The sequence below is a fragment of the Etheostoma cragini genome, chromosome 1, assembly GCF_013103735.1.
Source record: "Etheostoma cragini isolate CJK2018 chromosome 1, CSU_Ecrag_1.0, whole genome shotgun sequence".
Classification (NCBI taxonomy): domain Eukaryota; kingdom Metazoa; phylum Chordata; class Actinopteri; order Perciformes; family Percidae; genus Etheostoma; species Etheostoma cragini.
The window spans coordinates 23,644,316-23,664,334 of record NC_048407.1 but is presented as its reverse complement, the minus strand read 5'-3'; the positions used below and the strand labels follow the sequence as shown (position 1 = coordinate 23,664,334).

The 20,019-nt window shown below is 42.4% G+C and overlaps 1 protein-coding gene across 2 annotated transcripts in view; it reads left to right on the top strand.

Moving 5' to 3' along the window:
• kif26ba (kinesin family member 26Ba) overlaps positions 1-20,019 on the top strand; it is a 78,309-nt gene extending 58,290 nt beyond the window's left edge. Inside the window, exons 9-28 of one of the 2 annotated variants that reach the window (XM_034876933.1) lie at positions 52-168; positions 1,261-1,447; positions 2,152-2,347; positions 5,828-5,999; positions 6,615-6,953; positions 7,056-7,232; positions 8,226-8,364; positions 8,564-8,819; positions 8,946-9,044; positions 9,291-9,415; positions 10,017-10,196; positions 10,343-10,659; positions 11,023-11,710; positions 12,233-13,164; positions 13,398-13,630; positions 13,835-13,999; positions 14,640-14,854; positions 17,309-17,574; positions 18,701-18,851; positions 19,760-20,019. In XM_034876933.1, coding sequence (XP_034732824.1) covers positions 52-168; positions 1,261-1,447; positions 2,152-2,347; positions 5,828-5,999; positions 6,615-6,953; positions 7,056-7,232; positions 8,226-8,364; positions 8,564-8,819; positions 8,946-9,044; positions 9,291-9,415; positions 10,017-10,196; positions 10,343-10,659; positions 11,023-11,710; positions 12,233-13,164; positions 13,398-13,630; positions 13,835-13,999; positions 14,640-14,854; positions 17,309-17,574; positions 18,701-18,851; positions 19,760-19,908 — 5,103 coding nt within the window. In that variant the 3' untranslated portion in view covers positions 19,909-20,019. Of the gene's footprint in view, positions 1-51; positions 169-1,260; positions 1,448-2,151; positions 2,348-5,827; positions 6,000-6,614; positions 6,954-7,055; positions 7,233-8,225; positions 8,365-8,563; positions 8,820-8,942; positions 9,045-9,290; positions 9,416-10,016; positions 10,197-10,342; positions 10,660-11,022; positions 11,711-12,232; positions 13,165-13,397; positions 13,631-13,834; positions 14,000-14,639; positions 14,855-17,308; positions 17,575-18,700; positions 18,852-19,759 lie in introns of both variants that reach the window. The other variant, XM_034876924.1, reaches the window with a different exon arrangement.

Here is a 20,019-nt window from a genome sequence, read left to right as displayed (position 1 = left end):
ATTTGTAACAATTGTGTGTGTGTGTGTGTGTGTGTGTGTGTGTGTGTGCAGGTTTGGGGAAAGGAGGAGAACCTTAAGGACTTGCTGTCTGAAGTATCGACAGGCAGCTTACAGGATGGACAGTCACCTGGAGTCTACCTGTGCGAGGACCCCATCTGTGGCATGCAGGTAAAAGACACAAACATACACATGCACTAACACGTGCACACATTGTGTTGCATTCGTTGATGTAATGTTGCTGCTCTAAATTAAATCCTGCAACTGTGTGTAAGAACAGCCTTGTATCAATATGCTTTACCTTTGTTTCTTTAGCCTCAGGCAGTTTTTTTTTTTTTTTTTTTTAGCAACTGTAAGATGTGCAAGCTTGCTTATGCATACACTGAAGCAGCAGGTTGATAATAATAGATTTAGTATTGACTATTAGAGTCCCTTTACTTCCAAAATAAACTAGGCATCTTTTAAAATACCAGGTTCAAAAATAGTTTTACTTCAAATTGGGTTAGAGCTTCTGACTGATTAAGTCACAATCAAAGAAGAATAGTGTCAAGGGCAAGACTTGACCACACAAACAAAAAAAGATTAATAAGTACAAAGAAAAAATTCATGAAAAAAATATTTATGTCTTTATATGTAAAAACCTTTTGTTTAATTTACTTTGCAAACAGGGACATTTTTGAATTTCCTAGAATCAATCTACTTTAATGAGCGTGTTTCAGACAACAAAAGGCTGTTTTTGACACTAAATCTTATCACCATTATTTTTATCTTTCATTTTAATGTAGTAACTATATAGCAGTCTGGATAGAGTGTACAGTATGTAGAAGAGTGTCAAAAATCAACTGTGACAGGGTGTACTAGTGTGTGTATGGCTGCAGTTCTATGTTCATAGGATTAAAGAGTCTAATACAAAAACATCTGTGTAATCCTTAACTAATCTGACATAATCTCATCAGTAATGATATCCTGCAGTAACACACACACACACACACACACACACACACACGCACACACTCTCTCTCTCTGCATTCCTCTATCTCTGTCTCCAATACCTGCAGGCAAAATACTTAAATTTGAATATGCCTATTAATCCAGTACATGAAGAATCCTCATATTACACAGATATGCTCAGTAACAGTGATTGGAAACTTCTTGGTAGGTTATCCGAGCCTTGGCTAAGCTTAAATGGTACCTTTCCTCTTGTCTGACTCTTGATTCTTCTTTAACTTCTGACATTTTTTTCTCCTCCCACACATTTTTTAGCTTCAGAACCAGTCTGAACTGCGTGCTCCGACCCCAGAGAAGGCAGCCTGGTTTCTGGATGCAGCCATAGCAGCTCGCCACAGTAGTCAACGCCCTAACACCACCGAAGAAGAACACAGAAACTCACACATGCTGTTTACGTTACACATATACCAGTATCGAATGGAAAAAACAGGCAAAGGAGGGAGTAAGTACTGTTTGTTTTAATAATTATTAACATTAATACATAACAACAAACAGCTACTTACACGGCTGCAGTCATCACATAGCACGTTGCCTGCTGTGAGTCCTACATCTGTTAATCATATTAAAATAAAAGAAGCCACAAACATGCAGTTTACTATTGAAATATTTGTATATACAACAATGATAAACAGATAAATGTATTTAATATGGATTAAGCATCAGAATTCTTGACAGAGTTGTACACATACCTGTCATAGACTGCATGATTCTTATATACTTGTTTTGTTAGATTAATTCACACAACCACTCACGTCTACATCAATAAAAAATGCAGGAGTATAGTTTCTTTGTGCATTTGACCAAGAGAGACTGTGACAAATGTCTGATAAAAATATAGCTGATAATAACTATTTCAGTGCTCGTAATTATTTTTCGTTTCTAATTCATGCATATTTGAGAGAACAAGGCAGAAATGTTTGTGTGTACTGTGGGTGGGTGTGTGTGTGTGTGTGTGTGTGTGTGTGTGTGTGTGTGTGTGTGTGTGTACTCCCTATACGTCTGAAAAAATACACCAAACATTACCAAAGTTAAATTGCAAATTATAAGATTATCCGGATTTTAATTGTGGAAAATCTAACCTACAGAATGGTCACTACATAAATCCAAGACTGATCTGTCTTTCAAAATATTTTCTCACTCTGCTAGTGTCAGGGGGTCGCAGTCGCCTCCACCTGCTTGACCTGGGTAGCTGTGATGTCAAAATACTTGGAGGAGGAGGTGTAGCAGGAGGCAAAAGCAAGGAGAACTCTTCGCCAAGTTCGGCCCCTCTGTGCCTTTCCCTATCTGCCCTCGGCAACGTGATCCTGGCCCTGGTCAACGGGAGCAAGCACATCCCATACAAGTAAGCTAATGCAAGCTAGTGCACGAGTGTGTGTGTGTGAGGAGAGTAGAAGAGGAGAGCAGTAAGGAAATGAGCTAAGATGCTTTGAATGAAGTAAGGAAAAGAAATTGAGGTAAAAACAAAGAAGAGGATCCAAGAGGCCCAGTTAACAACTTCAGAGAAAAAGCATTAAAGGGTGAAATAAGGAGGAAAGCAGGATGTTTTGGAGCTGAAGGAGAGGAAGAGAGAAAAGCAGACAAGAGATTTCAAGTTGCTTCAGGTTTTGGAGACTTATTGTTATAAACAACAGCTGCTGTTACATATTCATCATATTCATTTTGTTGGTTAACTGACTGGCAATGAGTGCAAAATAGAGAATAGATAGAGGAGAGAACTGTACACGTCCTCATTTTACCTTTTACCTCCATTTAAATCCTCTTTTCTTCCCTCCTTCCTCCTTCCTCTTCCACAGTCCTTAAGCGCTTTGTAGCCCTGTGCTTCCTGCTGTTTTTTTAATCACCAACTTTTGCATTTACATTGCAAAACAACCTGCTACCCAACACTGAAGCTGCAAGCAAAGCTGCGCTGAGTCTGGTTTGGCACTGTTGATTCAGACTGTTGTCTGATTGTTAGGGGATTTAGTCTGGTTGAGCAGTGTATGCCTTGTTACTGCCACTTCTCTCGAACCAAGGATGTCACCACGGAATCACAAATGACTGAACAAGGCTATGGAGCACAAGCTAACATGGATGTGGAAATGGGTGGAGTGTGTCACTGCTGGGGAACACTCAGCAGGATATATAAGACTATTTAATGAAAATATTGTGTTTTTGAGCAGCTGGTAGCCATTTGTTGAATTATCTTCTTCCTTGAAATATGAGAGAATGGATGAGTGTTGTCATACAGTAAACTCATTTTAAAATAGCAAGCATTTGAACAAACCGAGGTACAAAGTAGACTACTAATTACTTCCAAAAAAACATGACCAGAGACTACAGCAATGCTAGCAGCTCTGCGAGGCTTGACTTAAGTAAGGACAGTGGTGCTTTGAGCAAAATGCCAAAAATGCAAACAACATCTAAACATTGTAGCAATGACTGTTAAGTGGGTAAGAAGATAATAAGAAGATAATATTTACATTGTTAATTATGCAAGTTAAGCATGTTAGCATGCTAAAGTTATCAAATTAGCTCTATATAGAAAGTACAGCTGAGGCTGATGGGAATTTGAAGGTATTTGTTCATTAAGGAAACTATTTAACAATGTGAAATTTTCACTTCTTCCCTTCCATCGTTATTATGATTCATCCTGCAGGGAACATGAATGTTCAAAATGTAGGCGTGCAAAATTTGTGCCAAATCATCTTGTACTGTATCTGTTAAGATATTTCACTGGATAAGTCAAATTATTTTTTAATTTTGATGTGCTAGTGGTGCTAAGGGAAAGTCAAGGGATCACCAATATCATTCGGATTCACCATTGGGGCATTATGGAGGTCTGAACCAAATTTCATGGCCATCCAATAAATTTCACTAGAAACCAAAAGTGTCAACCTCATGGTAGCGCTAGTGAAAAAGTCACAGGATCAACTAAGTCATTATGTTTCATCATCCGGGGATCACGGATGTACAGGTTTTAATGGCGATCCATCTGATAGTTGTGATATTTCAGTCTGGACCAAAGAGATGGACTGACCAACTGAAACCAAAAAGGTGCTTAAATCCAGTTTGATTTCAAGATTTCGGCTCCATTAACTTCATCACAGTGTCTCTCATTGCTTCATTACTTCTGAGATAGGGTCCCATCCTGTTCTTTTAATCCCACTCTTGTTCCAGTACTGTTGCTAGGTAACTGGTGCCAGGTGATCAGTAGACATTGTCATGTGTTTGTAGCTTTCCAGTTCAAGAAAAAAGGGCAGACAGTTCTCTGTTACCACAAAATCAACACATTGGCTCTAGCCCAGACATGAATCCAAGCATCTCAGTGTGATGGCAGACAGACAACGTTTCAGACACAACATGCTCATGCAGATTTAAAGGCTCGTCTCACATTCCCTAACCTTCCTCATCAGGGACTCTCTACAGCTCCCTGTCCAAAATCAGACCACTTCCATCTGGCTTGCTGTATTTCTCTGTCTGGCAAAGTCCCCCTTCTGTCTACAGCTCCCTACATTTTACCATTGAAACCCATCTTCTATGCTGCTGTCTGGAGTCTCTTTGTCATGCAAGCAACTCCAGGGACACAGTCAGTTCTACTACACTTCAATGTACCAACTAACCATTGCAATTCTTAATATTAGCAACAAAAGCATCAACATTCCAGCAAACTCCAGAAAAGTTTAGATTTTCTTAATTTATTAGCTCAGTCATATATAGGTAAAAGTCTGTGAGTGAACAACCTGCTTCTTCAACCGTGCTCCTTAATATTAGCTTCTTGTTGCGGTGATCTTGAAATTTATATGACGCTTTTATTATAGGCAAGTTTTAATCATAGAGAGCATCATGTTACACACAGTCTACCCTGGTAAAAAAAAAAGGTAATAAATCTAGCGCAAGATGGGAGGTAAAATCCAATCCAACGTCTCCAACACTTGAATTAACATGCAAATTAATACTTCATGAGTCATGAATTTACCTACATTAATCTCACGAAGAGATATAGCTATAGAGATAAATTGAGGGAAAGAGAAGAGCGTTTGCTGAAGCCTGAGGCAGCAAAACGAGAAAGAAGAAAAGAGAGGAGTAGAGCATCAATGAGAAAGAGGAGGTCAAGATTGGCGTGTATACATACTTGTGTGTGTGTACGTGTGTGTGTGTGTGCGCGTGTGAATGCACACATACGTGTGTGAGACATGCCTGTAGGCAGTGTTTTTAGAAAAGGGGGACAGCAGCGTGAGGCATTGGGCCACAAAGGAGCTTTACTCGCCTGCAGGCCTCAGCATGCACGCCCACACGCATGCACACACACACACACACACACACACACACACACACACACACACACACACACACACACACACACACACACACACACACACACAGCTATGAATGATTGCAGTAACCCACCCAGGAAAAGTCTTTTCTTAAACACACAGCCTACTTTTACTCCCCCATCTGCGAGCATAATCTCTCTTGGAGATAGATCATCTCCCAATATTAGACTACATAATATCCAGAGTGCTTCTTTTAAGAACGTGTTAGCTTTAGCCTGGAATAGCAACCTTTAATGTCTTTAAACAGCATTAATCAACTATCAACATAATTAATAACAACTATTAACTTTATCTTTTAAATATTGTAGCTTCATTTACAGCCAATGAATCTGTTAGCCTAGGGTTTTTGTCATTAGAGTAGACTGTAACCGAGACAAGCTATTAATAATTATTTGTCAGACGTGCGTGGGGGTCGGTTAGAAAATTGACCAGTTTTGTCACAACTTTGAGTGACTGTGTGCATTTCCAACGTCTATAGTGCTCACATCTCGGTGTATATGTGTTACTAGGGACAGCAAGCTGACCATGTTGCTAAGGGAGTCGCTAGGCAACATGAACTGCCGGACCACCATGATTGCTCACATCTCTGCCTCACCCAGAGATTTCTCAGAAACCCTTTCCACCATCCAGATTGCTTCCCGCGTCCTCCGCATGAAAAAGAAGAAAACTAAAGTCACAGTGGTAAGTTTTGATGAAACCTCAATACTTCATTCAAATTGGGATCCTATGAAACTAAAACTTTAGGTACATTGAGTTCAAGTCACTGGTACGATGCTTTAACAAGTGGACACGTAACTGTTAATTAGTGTCCGTGTCAATCTTAACAATGAAACATACGTCCTGCTCATAATCTTGACATTGCTCTTGATATGGCAAAACATAATGTTTTATTTCTGGAGTTCTTGTGCTTTTTTCCCTCCTCTCCATTTTCAGCACCTAAACCCCATGTGCTGCTGACACCTTCTCATCTTTCACTTCTCATGCTTACTTATCTAAAAATTGTTCAGCGTAATGGATACAGAGCTCGAAAAATAAGAATAAAAAAACTGAAGTCAGTAGATACCTTAAAGTGCCAGTCTGTGATAGAAATAGGAATAATTGAATTAAATTAAAGTTACTTGGCTAAGGTTAATGTCCAGGATCTGTATGTATGTTATCTTTTTCTCTCTCTCCAGTGAAAACTGTCAATTAAAGGAAAAAAAAAAATAATATTTCACGCTCTGCCAATCTAAAAAGGGAATTTTCTCTCTCACCACCTACTCTGCCTCCTCCTTGTCTGTCTTTATCCCTCCTTAGCAATACACGTCCAGCTCATCTGGAGGAGAGAGCTCCTGTGAGGAGGGTCGCATGCGTCGCCCGACCCATCTGCGACCTTTCCATCACCGCGGTGACACTGACTCTGACCTTCCGTTGCTGCGACTGTCCAGTGACCCTGACGAATATTCGAGCAGCGAGCAGTCATGTGACACGGTCATCTATGTGGGCCCGAACGGGGCGGCGATGTCAGATAAAGAGCTGACGGACAATGAGGGACCACCAGACTTTGTGCCAATTATTCCCACTTTGCTTCGAGGTAAAACTTCAGAGCAGCATCAAACACAAAGTCAAAGTCAGGCAGCTGGAGCCCAGACCAAGGTAATTTAAATATATTTACATTTAGAGTTTAGACAATCAGCAGTAATCAATAGAATGTTTGTTGTATTGAAACTTACGTCTGCTTGATTTCTGCTGGAACAGGTGCAGCCTCAGCCAGAAGGCCAGCCCAGTGGCCCCTCTCAACCTCTGCCTCAGCCCTGTCAGTCACTGCTTGGGCAGCCCTTGGCCCCTGTCCCTGAGGAAGGAGCCGAGTGCCTGAAATGCAACACCTTCGCTGAGCTGCAGGAGAGACTGGACTGCATTGACGGCAGCGAGGAGGTGATGAGAGTTTTCTGTCTATGTTATATTAAACTGCATACCAAACTCTTCCACTTGCCTCGCTTCCTCGTGTCTTAGTCACTCCCACTGAGGATGCATGGGAGAGATGCGAGGAAATCATGCAAGGAGAGAGGCAACAAGCAAATGTGTTTTAGAGAGATGAGATGTCCTTTCCTCTGAAGTGTCACATGAATACGTCAGCTGTTTGGGCGGAGTTAGCAACTCCTTTAGCTGCACGGCTTCCAGAGAGACAGCTCTTGTGTATCCTCGCCTATAGCTCCTCGATGATCCCTCCTCAGGGCAGAAATGAGAGCTTTAGGACGGCCTTCACCGAGGAGGGGCTATCGACTAAGAGACATGAGATTCAGCTAGGGTGTGTCGAACACTTTATTCAGTAACACTTTACTTGAAGGTATCTACATACGAGAGACACAACACTGTCATGAACACATGACACTCTCATGACACATAACTATAACTTGTCATGACAAAACCAAATGACACTTACTAAAAGAAGTGTTATGTCATAAATGTTTATGACTTGTTTATAATGTTTATGACAGTGTCACAGCACTCTTATGTAGATACCTTCAAGTAAAGTTTTATCCTTTATTCCAATGGAAAAATTGTTTTAGTTTGTATCTGCTAAACCTTTTGCTTGCTGTCACAGCTTTTGTTTTTTTTTGTCAGTTTTTCTGTCCCTTTTGATAAGCAGATGCTTTCTATTGTGTTACAAAATAACACATTTGAAAAGATAGTACCTTATTATTTTGAAAATATTTGTTTCAGGACCTGTTTTTTTGTTGATGATAGCAGGTCAAGTGATCTTGTTAATTTTCATTCTCCACCATTGAAGTTCTCTTGGACAACAGTGTGCTCTAATTTTAAAACAAAAGGCGACAGAAGTCGAGAGCATTTCCTTTGTCAAGAATTAAATCAAACAAAGAAGGGAGCATTTCTCCTTTTCATCCATCACTCTGTACCTTTGTTCAGGTGGCAAAGTTCACCTTTGAAGAGGTTCCAGCAAGCAAACAAGGAGCCAAACAAGAGCCATGTCTGTCCTCAGCTGTCCCAACCTCAGCTCCCTCTGCTCCTGGCTCTGCTGATGTGTTGGATGCAGAAATAAAAACAGGTTAATTAATTAAACATTGCTTTACACATATGTTGTATTCCAGAGACTTACTTTTAGGACCTGAATCACTGTGACCAAGAACTGCCTTTGAAGCTTCCGTAAACTAGTGTGACAATTGTAGTTCTATAATTCAGCATAAAGTCAAGGCCTATTTTATTTCGGGGATGTGAAAAACATTGTTTTGTTTAACATCCCACAGGCTCTGCATTTACTGTAGGAGGTGCAGTGCAGTTATCCTCCTCAGCAGAAGCAGCAGCAGCCAGGAGCAGGACCAATGACCAGCAGCTGCAGGACATCAAGGAAGTGGTGGAGGAGGCAGAGCTGGCCCGGACCATAATCCACAGCCTGGCACAGACTTCTGGTTCCCCAATAGTTACTAGTACCAGAAGTGTTACAGGAAGCAGCAGCATCACCTCGAACCCCCTGCACAGGGCTAAGAGCTCCCTGCATGACAGGTGAGGAAAGGTTGAGTTATATATAAATGATGTAAATAATTTTTTGCAGATGTTGTTATTAGCCTTTGGAAAGCATTTAACTTTAATTGTCAAGATTTCTCCTGTATTGTCTTTCTCAACATTCAGTGAAAATCTGAATGTGGGCAGTAACCCTGAGGGGAAGGCACGGCCGTTAGGATCACCGCGCCTCGGCATTGCCAGCCTGACCAAAACCTCAGACTACAGGTAAAGGACACATACATACAGTACGTGTGGGTAATACGTTTGCCTGTGGGCTTCAGTTGTAATGAAAAAAAAATGTGAAAGATGTCTAAAGAAAATCTTAATATTAAATTTTATCACTATTATTACTAAATCAAACCGTAAGCACCAATAGAGTTGCATGCGACCTAATGAACAGTCTAAATGTTTAAGACAACAGCAGTACCAAAGACTGGCTCCATAATGCTGGATCTTTGTATCCCTCCTCAGGCCTCCGTCCTCCCCGTCCCAGCGGTGTAAAGTGTACACCCAGAAGGGCGTGATGCCGGCAACGCCCCCTCTTTCCTCACACACTCTGGCTCAAGACCAGACCAGTGATACTTTGACTTCAGACAGTATGCATCTTTCTATATGTTTATGCTTTGGATATGCTTTAGAGTACTGTGAGTACTATTGGAACTGCTTAAGTCTTAACGATAAACAGTATAAACAGTCTGTTATTGGGCGTCCATAAATGCATCTAACTCCTGCTCGTAATGTAAATGGACTGTTTTTATACAGCACTTTTATAGTCTTAACAACGACTCAGAGTGCTTTTAGATAGTACAGGAACCATTTACTACTCACACACTGTGCCGTACAAGGTGCCACCTGCTCATCAGATAAACACTCACACATTTACACTCCAATTGGTGTCTTGTCCAAGGACACTTGGACATGGGACTGCAGGGTAAAGGATGGAACTACCAACCTTCCAATTGGCAGGCGACCGCTCTACCACTGAGCTGTTGCTGTTTTATGCCACTTTTATGGGGCAATAATAGAGTCTACATACATATAAACCATAGTCACATACACAGTGCCTGAGCACAACTCTATTTATTAGTTAAATAAGCAGGGTTTCCAAATTGGCATTGGCATAGTGTGAAGCCAATTTCCTTGTATTTTGCAAGTGGGAAACAAAATTAATTACAATGTTGGTTTTTGATTCTGCAGACAGTTTGGCTGTAGACAGCGGCCGATCCTCCACAGGTTCCCTGTTGTCAAGGACCTCCCCGGTGGGCATGAGCCCACAAGTCCAAGAGCCAACTCAGTCTCTGTCTGCCAGCCTGGGATCAGCCGAGACACTGTGTGACGATGACGTCCCCCCAATACCCCTGGACACGCACAGGGATGGTGAGTTGCAGTAAAAATTGCTATTTTTGCACAAGGAAGGGAGTAAGATAAAAAAAAATAAGTCATATGCAAAAACAGAGGAAAAATTATGACGACAAATATAGGAAATGTGGTAACTTGGTTATCATGCTCTCCTCCACTTGCTGCCTCAGGACCAGCAGTATCCGTAGGAACAGTTGGGTCTCTCTCACTTGGGGAGGATGAACTAGTGTACACTCTTGCTTCGGGAGGCGATGAGGACCTTGATGTGACAGCTCTAACGGACACTCAGGGTCTGACCTGTCGTCCTACCAGCATCATAAGCTTTAAAAGCGACTGTTCCTCCATCTCTGCCTTTGCCTTGGGCTCTCAATCCGTCTGCGTCATCAGCAGTACTGCTGAGGATGGAGCTGTGGAGGATTATCACATGCCTGCAGGTCTTGCAACAACCTCAGGGGTTACAGATGTTGTTGCCATGGCAGAGGTTAGTGTGACTGACTTTGCTTTGCACAACAACTACGATCATTTTGCATGTGTATATGTGTCCTAAACTAGAGTTAATGTTCACACATATGGATTTGATATGATTTTAACTATAAGAACCAAATACTGAACAATACCCACCAAAAGCCACAGAATAGGGCTGTGGGGCCAACATGGCCTGATGGGAAATTCTTTCTCATCATTGGCATTGTCTGATTGGCTGATGGATGCAATGAGTCCATTATTTGGGTCTATAAGACTATAAATCTCCGGGTAATCAAATGTATACCATTTTTATAAAACACAAATCTTTATTTTTGGGATTTGAAGATGCCGTACCCAATTGAATTGTGTCCCGTTGTAGGTGGCCATGGCCAAGCTGCGGATAGAAGGGGAAGCCTTAGCCACAATGTCTAACAGTGGTTCACCCATCTCCTCCTGGATGAGTGATCTGAGTGTGGGCAGTGAGGCTGACCAGTCTCTCCACAGCTTCAGTCAGTCCCAGAGCCAGCAAGGGGAGGCCCTGGCTGAACCTGAACCCAACCACAGCCTTTTGTTTGGAGTGGAGGGGCTGGGTGGTTGTGAAAGCTGTGGCACCCCGAGCAGAGGGAGTCTGGAAGGACAGGTGGTGCTGTCAGAAAACGGGAGTGATAAGGCAACTCCAACAAAAGACAGGCTGAGGAAACTGCCTCCATCCATGGCTAAAACTAACATCCAAATTCTCAAAGGACCTAGTAGCCTCTCTCCCTTCAAGACCACCATCAGTGTGCACCCGTGTGTGACTGTTAAACCCATGGTTATACAGGAACCAACAATTCTCTCTTTGCCTACCAAGAGCACCTTAATGAAAGACCCAGGCAAATTTAATGCACCACTTTTAGCTTCTATTTCAAGTGAGATAAGCTTTGAAGACCCCTGGTTGAAGCGTGGCATGGAGGAGGAAAGGTCCAGGGAGCTTGTATGTGAAGTAAAGCCAGAGAAGAGGAATGTTGAGCATTCAAATAGTCAGACTGGAGCTGGGACCGGAGACCAGAGGAGCTTCTGCAAGGACGGTAAGGAGGGCCGGACCGGGATAATAGTTCAGGTCGGGAATCAGATGTCAGGCTAGGCCAGTCTCCACATATTCACAAAAGACCACATATACTGTAACCGCTTTGTAACATTTCTTTTAGTTTTATTATTACACACAAATAATGCGTGTCAAATGCCAATTATCTGTCAGTTTGAAGAGTTAGTCAACTGCAGTTCCATAATTAAGGCTACAAGAATTAAGAGTGTTTGTTTTGCACCTGTCATTTCCTCAGAGCTCACGGAACTTCTGTTGATTATCATGTACCTCTGAGTAAGAGGAGAGTATACAAGTTTTGTTCTTCATTATTTCAAAATATAGACACACCTTGGGAGGGGTATAGTTGTTTTTTTGAATACGAAACTTTCAGGCTAATCAGCTGCCGGTGGCCGGTCCGGGCCTGATGGAAAGAAACAGTGAAATATGAAGAAGGAATGAAAAAGACTTACAGGCTTCTTAAAATTAAGTTGATGTTCCCTCCTAACAGCTATTCTTTCATCACCAGGTGGAGATCATGGCAGCTCTAGTTCAGGTGGTGAGGTTGTGTCGTCTCCAGATTCCTTTAAAAGAATGGTGGATGGCTGTGAGATGGTTGCTGTTGTTGCCCATGGAGAAAATCTGACTAGTATCTACAGCCCAGATATCCACCGTACTGCCAGTCTTCCACGCGGCTGGCATCGTCTCAACCGCCAGGACGGCTTGGACAATGGAAACGAGTACCGTAATCTTGGCGTCACCAGTTCAACTCCCTGCAGTCCCCGGTCCACACTTGACCGCAGAGGATCAACTGGAAAACAGGGCTTTTTCTCCCACAAGAAGGGGGGAATCCCACCTCTGCCGCCGGTACGGAAGTCAAGCCTTGACCAGCGGAACAGGGCAGCCAGCCCTCTCCACCAACCCAGCCATGGAGTGTCATTACTGGGCAGCTCAGTAGATGATGCAGGGCTCATCAGACAACGAGGCTCAAGCATAGACAGCAGCAGACTTTTCAGCGCCAAGTTGGAACAGCTTGCAAACAGAACAAACTCTCTGGGTCGAGCCCACAGCTCCCAAAGTGGTTCACACCACTATGACTGCTTCTCTCTGGAGAGAGGGGGGAGCCTGAGAGGAGGAGGAGGAGGAGGAGGAGGAGGAGTGAAGGGGGACAGCACCATGCCTCGTACTGGGCGCAGCCTCACCCGTACTGGACCAGTGTCTTCTCCTACTGGAAACACCGGCGGCTTCACTTTCAGTGGCAGTCCTGGTCCAAGTTGCGCTGCACAGTCACCAGCCAAAGTCAACGGTCAGTCAAAGATCTCAGCGGTCAGTAAGCTGCTGATGACCAGCAGTCCTAAGGCCAGGAGTCTGTCTGCATCCAGCACAAAGACTCTCAGCTTCTCCACCAAGTCTTTAAGCCAAGCGTCCAGCCGCAGCTCCAGCCTTCCTCCTAATGGAAAGGTAGGACGGAATATTTCTTAACTGTATATGAACACCATCTTAACAGCTGTAAACTATGACTCTGGTCATCAGACAAAAACTACATGAACCACGCAGTTTTAACAACTGCCAGACCTTCCTCATTGTGCACTTTCAGCTTTACACAACAATCACATTCATCAATGACTCAATGCAAGTGGTCATGGCCTCTGTTTCTTCTTCCATCCACCTAAGCCATTTATCTGTTTCCTCAGCCCCAGAGCTCAGTCCAGAGCCCTCTGCCGCAGCAGGGACCTTCCCCTGGATCCTGGTCTACACAATCTTTGAGTCGCAGTCGAGGGGGAAGCCTGGCTGCCAAGCTGCCCCTCCGGGCTGTCAACGGTCGAATCTCAGAGCTCCTCCAGGGAAGTGCAGGCTCTCGTTCCAGGAGTCATGCTCAGGGAAGTGGCTCAGATCCAGCAGAGGAAAGAGTAGTTGGAGGGGCAAGGTTAGTCAGTTTTACTTGATGTCCTTTTACATTTCAAGCATTTAGTAGGGAATCATAAACATCGAAAATTACACCAGGCGTGAGATTCATAAAACACGGGACGCCATTCCCTTTGCTCTCTGCAGTTAACAATAAACTAAAAAGGCAAAATGTCAAGATCTGTTAATGGGTTCAGCTTTTTTTATCCTACTTTCATGTTCTCAGTGGAGGGGGAGCTGGAGCTGGAACAGGAAATGGTGGTGGTGGTGGTGGAGGTGTCCTGGGAGAGGAGAAGGCGGCAGTGGTCCAAACCCTGCCCTCCCCTTACAGCAAAATCACAGCTCCCAGAAAACCACATCGCTGCAGCAGTGGCCATGCTAGTGACAACAGGTTGAATCCTAAGTTCATTGAGAAACGTCAAAATTTAAAGGTCCCATTACAAGGTGCTTTTTGGATCTTTTTATATAGACTTTAGTAGTCCCCCAATACCATACCTGAAGTCTCTTTCCCAAAATTCTGCCTTGGGGCAGAATTGCAGCCACTAGAGCCAGTCCCACAATGAGCTTTTTTTAGGACGTGCCATTTCTGAGTCTGTAGCTTTTGAGGAGGAGAGAGGGGGGGAAAGATGGAGGCTGGGGATGTGGCCTTGACCAACTGCCACTTTGCTTGTTTGAAAGCCATGATGTCTCTCTGTCATGGGTGTGCCATATTCTCTGGGCGGGCAAAGCAGAGAAAGAAGAATTTAACCTTGCCCCTCATAAGGGGCAAATTTCCAGATCGGCCCATCTGAGCATTCGTTTTCTCAAATGGCAGAGCAGGATACCCAGGGCTCGGTGTGCACCTATCGCCGTTTCTATCCACTGGGGGAACATAGGCAGGCTGGGGGAACACATATTAATGTTAAAAAACCTCAAGTGAAATTTTCACTCCATGGGACCTTTAAATTACTCACGAAATACTTTTGGTGCTGCTTAAAACATTTTATTTCATGATTTCACCTTTAACTGTGTTTTCATTCTGCATCTAACAGCAGCGTACTGAGTGGCGAGCTCCCCCCGGCCATGGGGAAGACAGCCTTGTTTTACCACAGTGGAGGCAGCAGCGGCTATGAAAGCATGCTGAGAGACAGCAGCGAGAACACAGGAAGCACCTCCTCCGCTCAGGATTCTCTTAGTGAGCACAGCTCAGCCACCACCTCCTCCAGACGGAGCTCCAAGAGCAGCAAGAAGAGCCGGAGCAACACGGGTCACAAACAAACCTTTAAATCTATTTTCTTCATGTTGCTTTAATGATGTTTTCACTTAATTGGATTTGGGATATCACGAAGGCTCCAAAGAAACGCATGTAAAAAATTAAAGCGGTCGGCTTACTCTTGTTTACAGTGGGGCATATTCATAATTTTCCTTAATCAGTAGAGCTACAGCACCCCTTAATTTAGATATGACAAATCTATGAGTGTTATCTAAATAACACATGCAAGTTATTAACCTACAAACACCCTGTGAGAGCACAAACTCCACAAAATCAAATGAGAACTGCACTCATGGTTAGTTATTCATGAAATAATGATTGCACTTCTCAAGAACCTAAACTATTCTTATATTATAAGAGATGAAATATTTTACCAAATGTGATTAGAATAATGCTAAAGCTAAAACAAATAATAGAAAGCTAAGAAAGGAAGCTAGAACTAATAGAATTAACAGGAAATACTTCTATGGAGGAGAATCCATTGGGACAGTATAAAGAGAAAGCAATGAACAGGTCAGGGAAAAGTGAAGGAAGCTGTGGCTGCAGAAAGAGAGGTAGGTAGGAAAGGTGACCCTGACCACCCATCTGTGAAATGGTAAGGGGAATGTGCTGGTGTGGGCTGTAATGAATATATCCACCAGAACAGCACAGCTAATGCACCCGCCAAATTACACTAACCACGAGGGTGGATATGTGCATAAAATAAAATTGGACAGAGGCAGCTCTTCCTGGTGTGTCTCTCATTATCATTTTAAATTGGAGTAATCTTTTCAATCCACGTGTAGGATGCAGCCTCACCTCCCGCCACACAGCATAAAGTCTGGATTTACCTGCATTTTCCTTTTAACCACTGATTCTGCGCTTCAAAGAGAACATTGACCGTCAAAGTGTCACAGGAAAACAGAAAGGATTACTCTTGTTTGTTGCACATGTTCAAGATGAATACAAAAATTAGGTCCTAATTCAGGCAGATAGAATATAAATAATAAAAATGGGAAGATGTGCCACAGACTAAAGCAACCTAAGAAGATGTTAGCCCAGACTTTAATCAGCTGAATCTCCCTTTTGGCTTGATTTACAATAGATTCACCAACTCTTCAATGTCTTTACCTGTCCTTGTCTTTTTTTCATCTATTTCTTTCCAACATTTTCCAACTCTCTCCCCCTGCAGACCCTTATTCTTTCTCTATATTCCTCTTTCTACTACATAATGAAATACTAATGTCTCTGACCTTTCTGTGGCACACTGAGACCAAAAGACAGCTGCGACCTCATTAAAATCACCACTTTCTCTGCCTTCTCTTTCTCTCTCTCGTTCAACTTTTCCCTCAGTTACTGGTAAATCTGATAACTCTCATTCCTACATGGCTGTCAATTTCTATGCAAAGCGTGTGCATGTATGAGTATGTGTGTTCATTCTAGCGTAGTGGGCAGATTAGACAGTGGCCTTATCTGTGGGCTTCATGAACAGAGACTAAACTTTTTATCTCACTTCACACTCAATTATCTGTTTTCAGTTCCCTTTCTGTTCAATCACTCAATACTTTTCTTTTATCTTTTCCTTTGTGCCTCCCTCCAGTGATTGATCCATATCCCTCTCTTTCCTCTACCAACTATGATTTCTTTCCTCAGCTTATAATATTGTGCATTTATATCCATGTGCCATCTTCCTATTTTTTCCCTATTTGAAACTTATTCTGACACAAAGCAAATGGTAAATAGTAAACAAGTAAGGCGATCGCTGTACAGCACAAGGACACTTAAGTTGTACTGTCTGTGTCTACTGTGTGGCTGTGTTGATGAATTAACTGTGAAGCTGAAAATGTGTTTTTTTTATCTTGTTTACCTTTTCATCCTGAATTGTCCTATGTAATTATTTAGCCATGTGGGCCCAACAATACATATGCATTATGTTACATTAAAGGTATATGCTGACATTTTGCAAATTACGTTTTCTTGCAGAGAATTAGATGAGAGGATCAATACCACTCTCATATCGGTCTGTTCAATATAAGGCTCCAGAGAGCAGTCATTAGCTTAGCATAAAGACAGCTAGCCTGACTCTGTCCAAATCTGCCTATCAGCACCTCTAATGATCACTAATTAGGACGTTAAATGTCATTTATTTAATTTGTTGTTTTTACGGGTGGTTATGTGCCATTTTGGTTGAGCACAGTGACTTCATAGAGCTGTGAGGTTGTCAGGTATTGATCTTTTCAAGTAACTCTTGGAAAGAAAGCAAATAAGTGTACTTCAAAAAATCACAAAAAATTTAAAGTTTAATGGTATAAATTAGAACGATAAAGCCAATTAAGTATCACGCTATGCTTAATACTTAGTAAATGAAAAACAGTTGGAGGGCTGTAATCACCAAATGTGTTTCTATGTCTGGAAACACTCTGGTGATGTGTAACACTGTTTTTGTCTTCATCTTATTTGTTCTTTCAGGTCTGCAGCGTCGTCGTCTGATCCCGGCACTGACCTTGGACTCTTCCTCCTCCTCACCTTCTCACCGTTCATCCAAACAGACCATCACTTCCTCTTCTTCCTCCTCCTCAAGCCCAGGTGCATGCTGGGTAGATGGCCCACTAGGGCCCCCAACTCCCTCAAACTTCCGGGGCACGACGGCAACTACAGAAACCTTCGAGATCAAGGTGTACGAGATAGATGATGTTGAGCGACTGCAGAAGAGGAGAGACAAAGGAGGGAGCAAGGTGAGAGAGAAAAAGGAGGCAAGTGAGGCTAGTTTTCACCGTTTGTACAGGTAACGGAGGCTGTGACTTTGAGAGAATTGGAAACATGTCAGGTACAGATCAGACTAAAATTCTCCAATCTCCATGGGTAATGACATTACGTTACGGTCTGGCTAAAGTCAGAAAAAAATGGTAAAATAAGGCTAGAAAAAGGGGGGTGGAAGAAAGACAAACTAACAGTGTGGAAGACTGTTGGAAACAAAAGACAGAGCAAAGAAAGCAGGAAAGGGTTAACAAAAGGAGAAATGATGTGAAGAAAATATACTGCACAGTTGTCAGGTGAAGGAGAATGAGAAATGGATGTGGGAGAGAGAATTAAAGAAGGTTGAGAGCCAAGGAGCCGAGAAAGAGGCCCAGAGGGCAGGAGGCATATTGCACTCTATGTCAAATAAATTGATTTGATGAATAATAGTTGTGGGCCACATTAAAAACCAATGCGTGTAGGACAAGAGGAGGAAGCTGGAGAAAAGGCAGTGACATAGGAAGTGAAGGAACCAGAGCTTCTGTATGTGTTAAGGAAAAACGAACAAAAAACCTAAGAAAAAAAACGTTTAAAAAAAGTAAGGATTTTCATGATGTGAATGAATCAACATTAGCATTGTGTTCTGTATGTACAGTGAGCTTTTATTTTCAATAAATCTAAATTATATTTCTTGCTGTTACTTAATTTTTAGCGAGTATAAAAAATCTCCCAGATTTAGCAGAATAGTGTGAAATTGTCGCAAATGAATGCATGGTGCAGGTTTTTGGGGTTTCCACTCTTAAACCTTTATGAATCCAGCGGAGGGAGCATTGTGAGCTTTGGGAAAGAGGGTGAGAGAGAAAACCATGAAATATAGATTTTCCCTACAGCAGGCATTAAGAAAGCCACTTAACCCCCGACTGCTCCAGTGAAGCTGCTCAATGTCCGAAAGCACTCGACTGCGGCCACACTGAGGGTCGATGAAGTGCGAATGTGTGCGACCGTGTAACGTTAAGCAGGCTGCTTAAGGCTGTGTTTCACAACACAATCCTGGATTATCCTCCCAGATAAATAAATGGGGAATTCAATCCATGTCTGCCTGTCTGTCCTCTCTGTGTGTGTCAGGAGGTGGTGTATGTCAGTGCCAAGCTCCGTCTGTTGGAACACCGTCAGCAGAGAATCAGTGAAGTGAGAGCCAAGTACCAGTGTCTGAAGAAGGAGCTGGAACAAACCAAACAGTACCTGATGCTGGAGGCGCACAAATGGACCACCGAGTGTAAGTAGGCCTCTTGACACATCAGGGAGTGTGTGTGTGTGTGTGTGTGTGTGTCTCTTATAATGTATTCTACACCAGTTGTTCTTAACAAGTTTAACTGATTGATGGGATGTGATATTATCCATAGAAGTTATCAAGCATATTCTCTCTAATACTTCTTGCCTGTTGTTGAAATTCAAGAGAACTTACATATTCAGAGCGTAGTGGCAGTTTAATCGAATGGTTCTGTTCATACCTATACTGTATATTTTAAGAAATTGCTTTCTAAAAATAAGGTATTTAAAGAACACGGCTGGTGTTTTTCTATAGTTTTTCTATTGTCAACAAATCAAGGGAAAACACATTAGAACCAATAAAGCGTTAATCTGACTCGATACTTTCTGACTTCCTTACCCTGTTTGTGGACTATTGGCTCCTTGTGAAGATGCATGTTTAGAAATGGGTCACAAATATAAAGTTTCACATTTAAAAAGACTTGGCTTTCCTAAAACAACTGGGCATTGTTGTTGTTAGCAAACTTTACTCAAACAAGAGTAAATAGTTTTTTGGGGACTATTTCCCATCTTTACAATTAAGATCAAAACTAAAAAAATTGTGCCTGTATTCACTGTAATGAATAAACCTGTCACCCAGTGCAACAGTGTGGATCATTGATGTTTAATTATTTTTTGGACAACAGTGGAGATTTTTGACACATGAAATAAAGCTTTGGATACACACATCGATTGTTAGTAGGATCAATTTCTCAATAGTCTTGGTCTCTTCATGGAATTTGTTGACAATAACAAAAACAGATTATCACCAGATTTAAACAAATAGTCATGTTCTCATAAACAAAGTACGTACATATAACCGTGTTTTAGCAAATTGTGTCACCTTCATATCTCTGCTTGTCTGTCCATGTTCAGTTGAGCTACAGCAGGCCTACGAAGTCGACTCACTGGAGTATTTGGAAGCTCTGGAGATCGTGACGAACAAACTGGAGACCAGAGTCAACTTTTGCAAAGCCCACCTCATGATGATCACCTGCTTCGACGTGTCCTCAAGACATCGCTAGACAGATGGAGGACTGGAGAGAAGGAGGACGGAGAGGCAGATACACAGCTACAGTCAATTAGATGTTGATATTTGGACCCTTTACCCTTTAATAATAAAAATCTAAACCCAT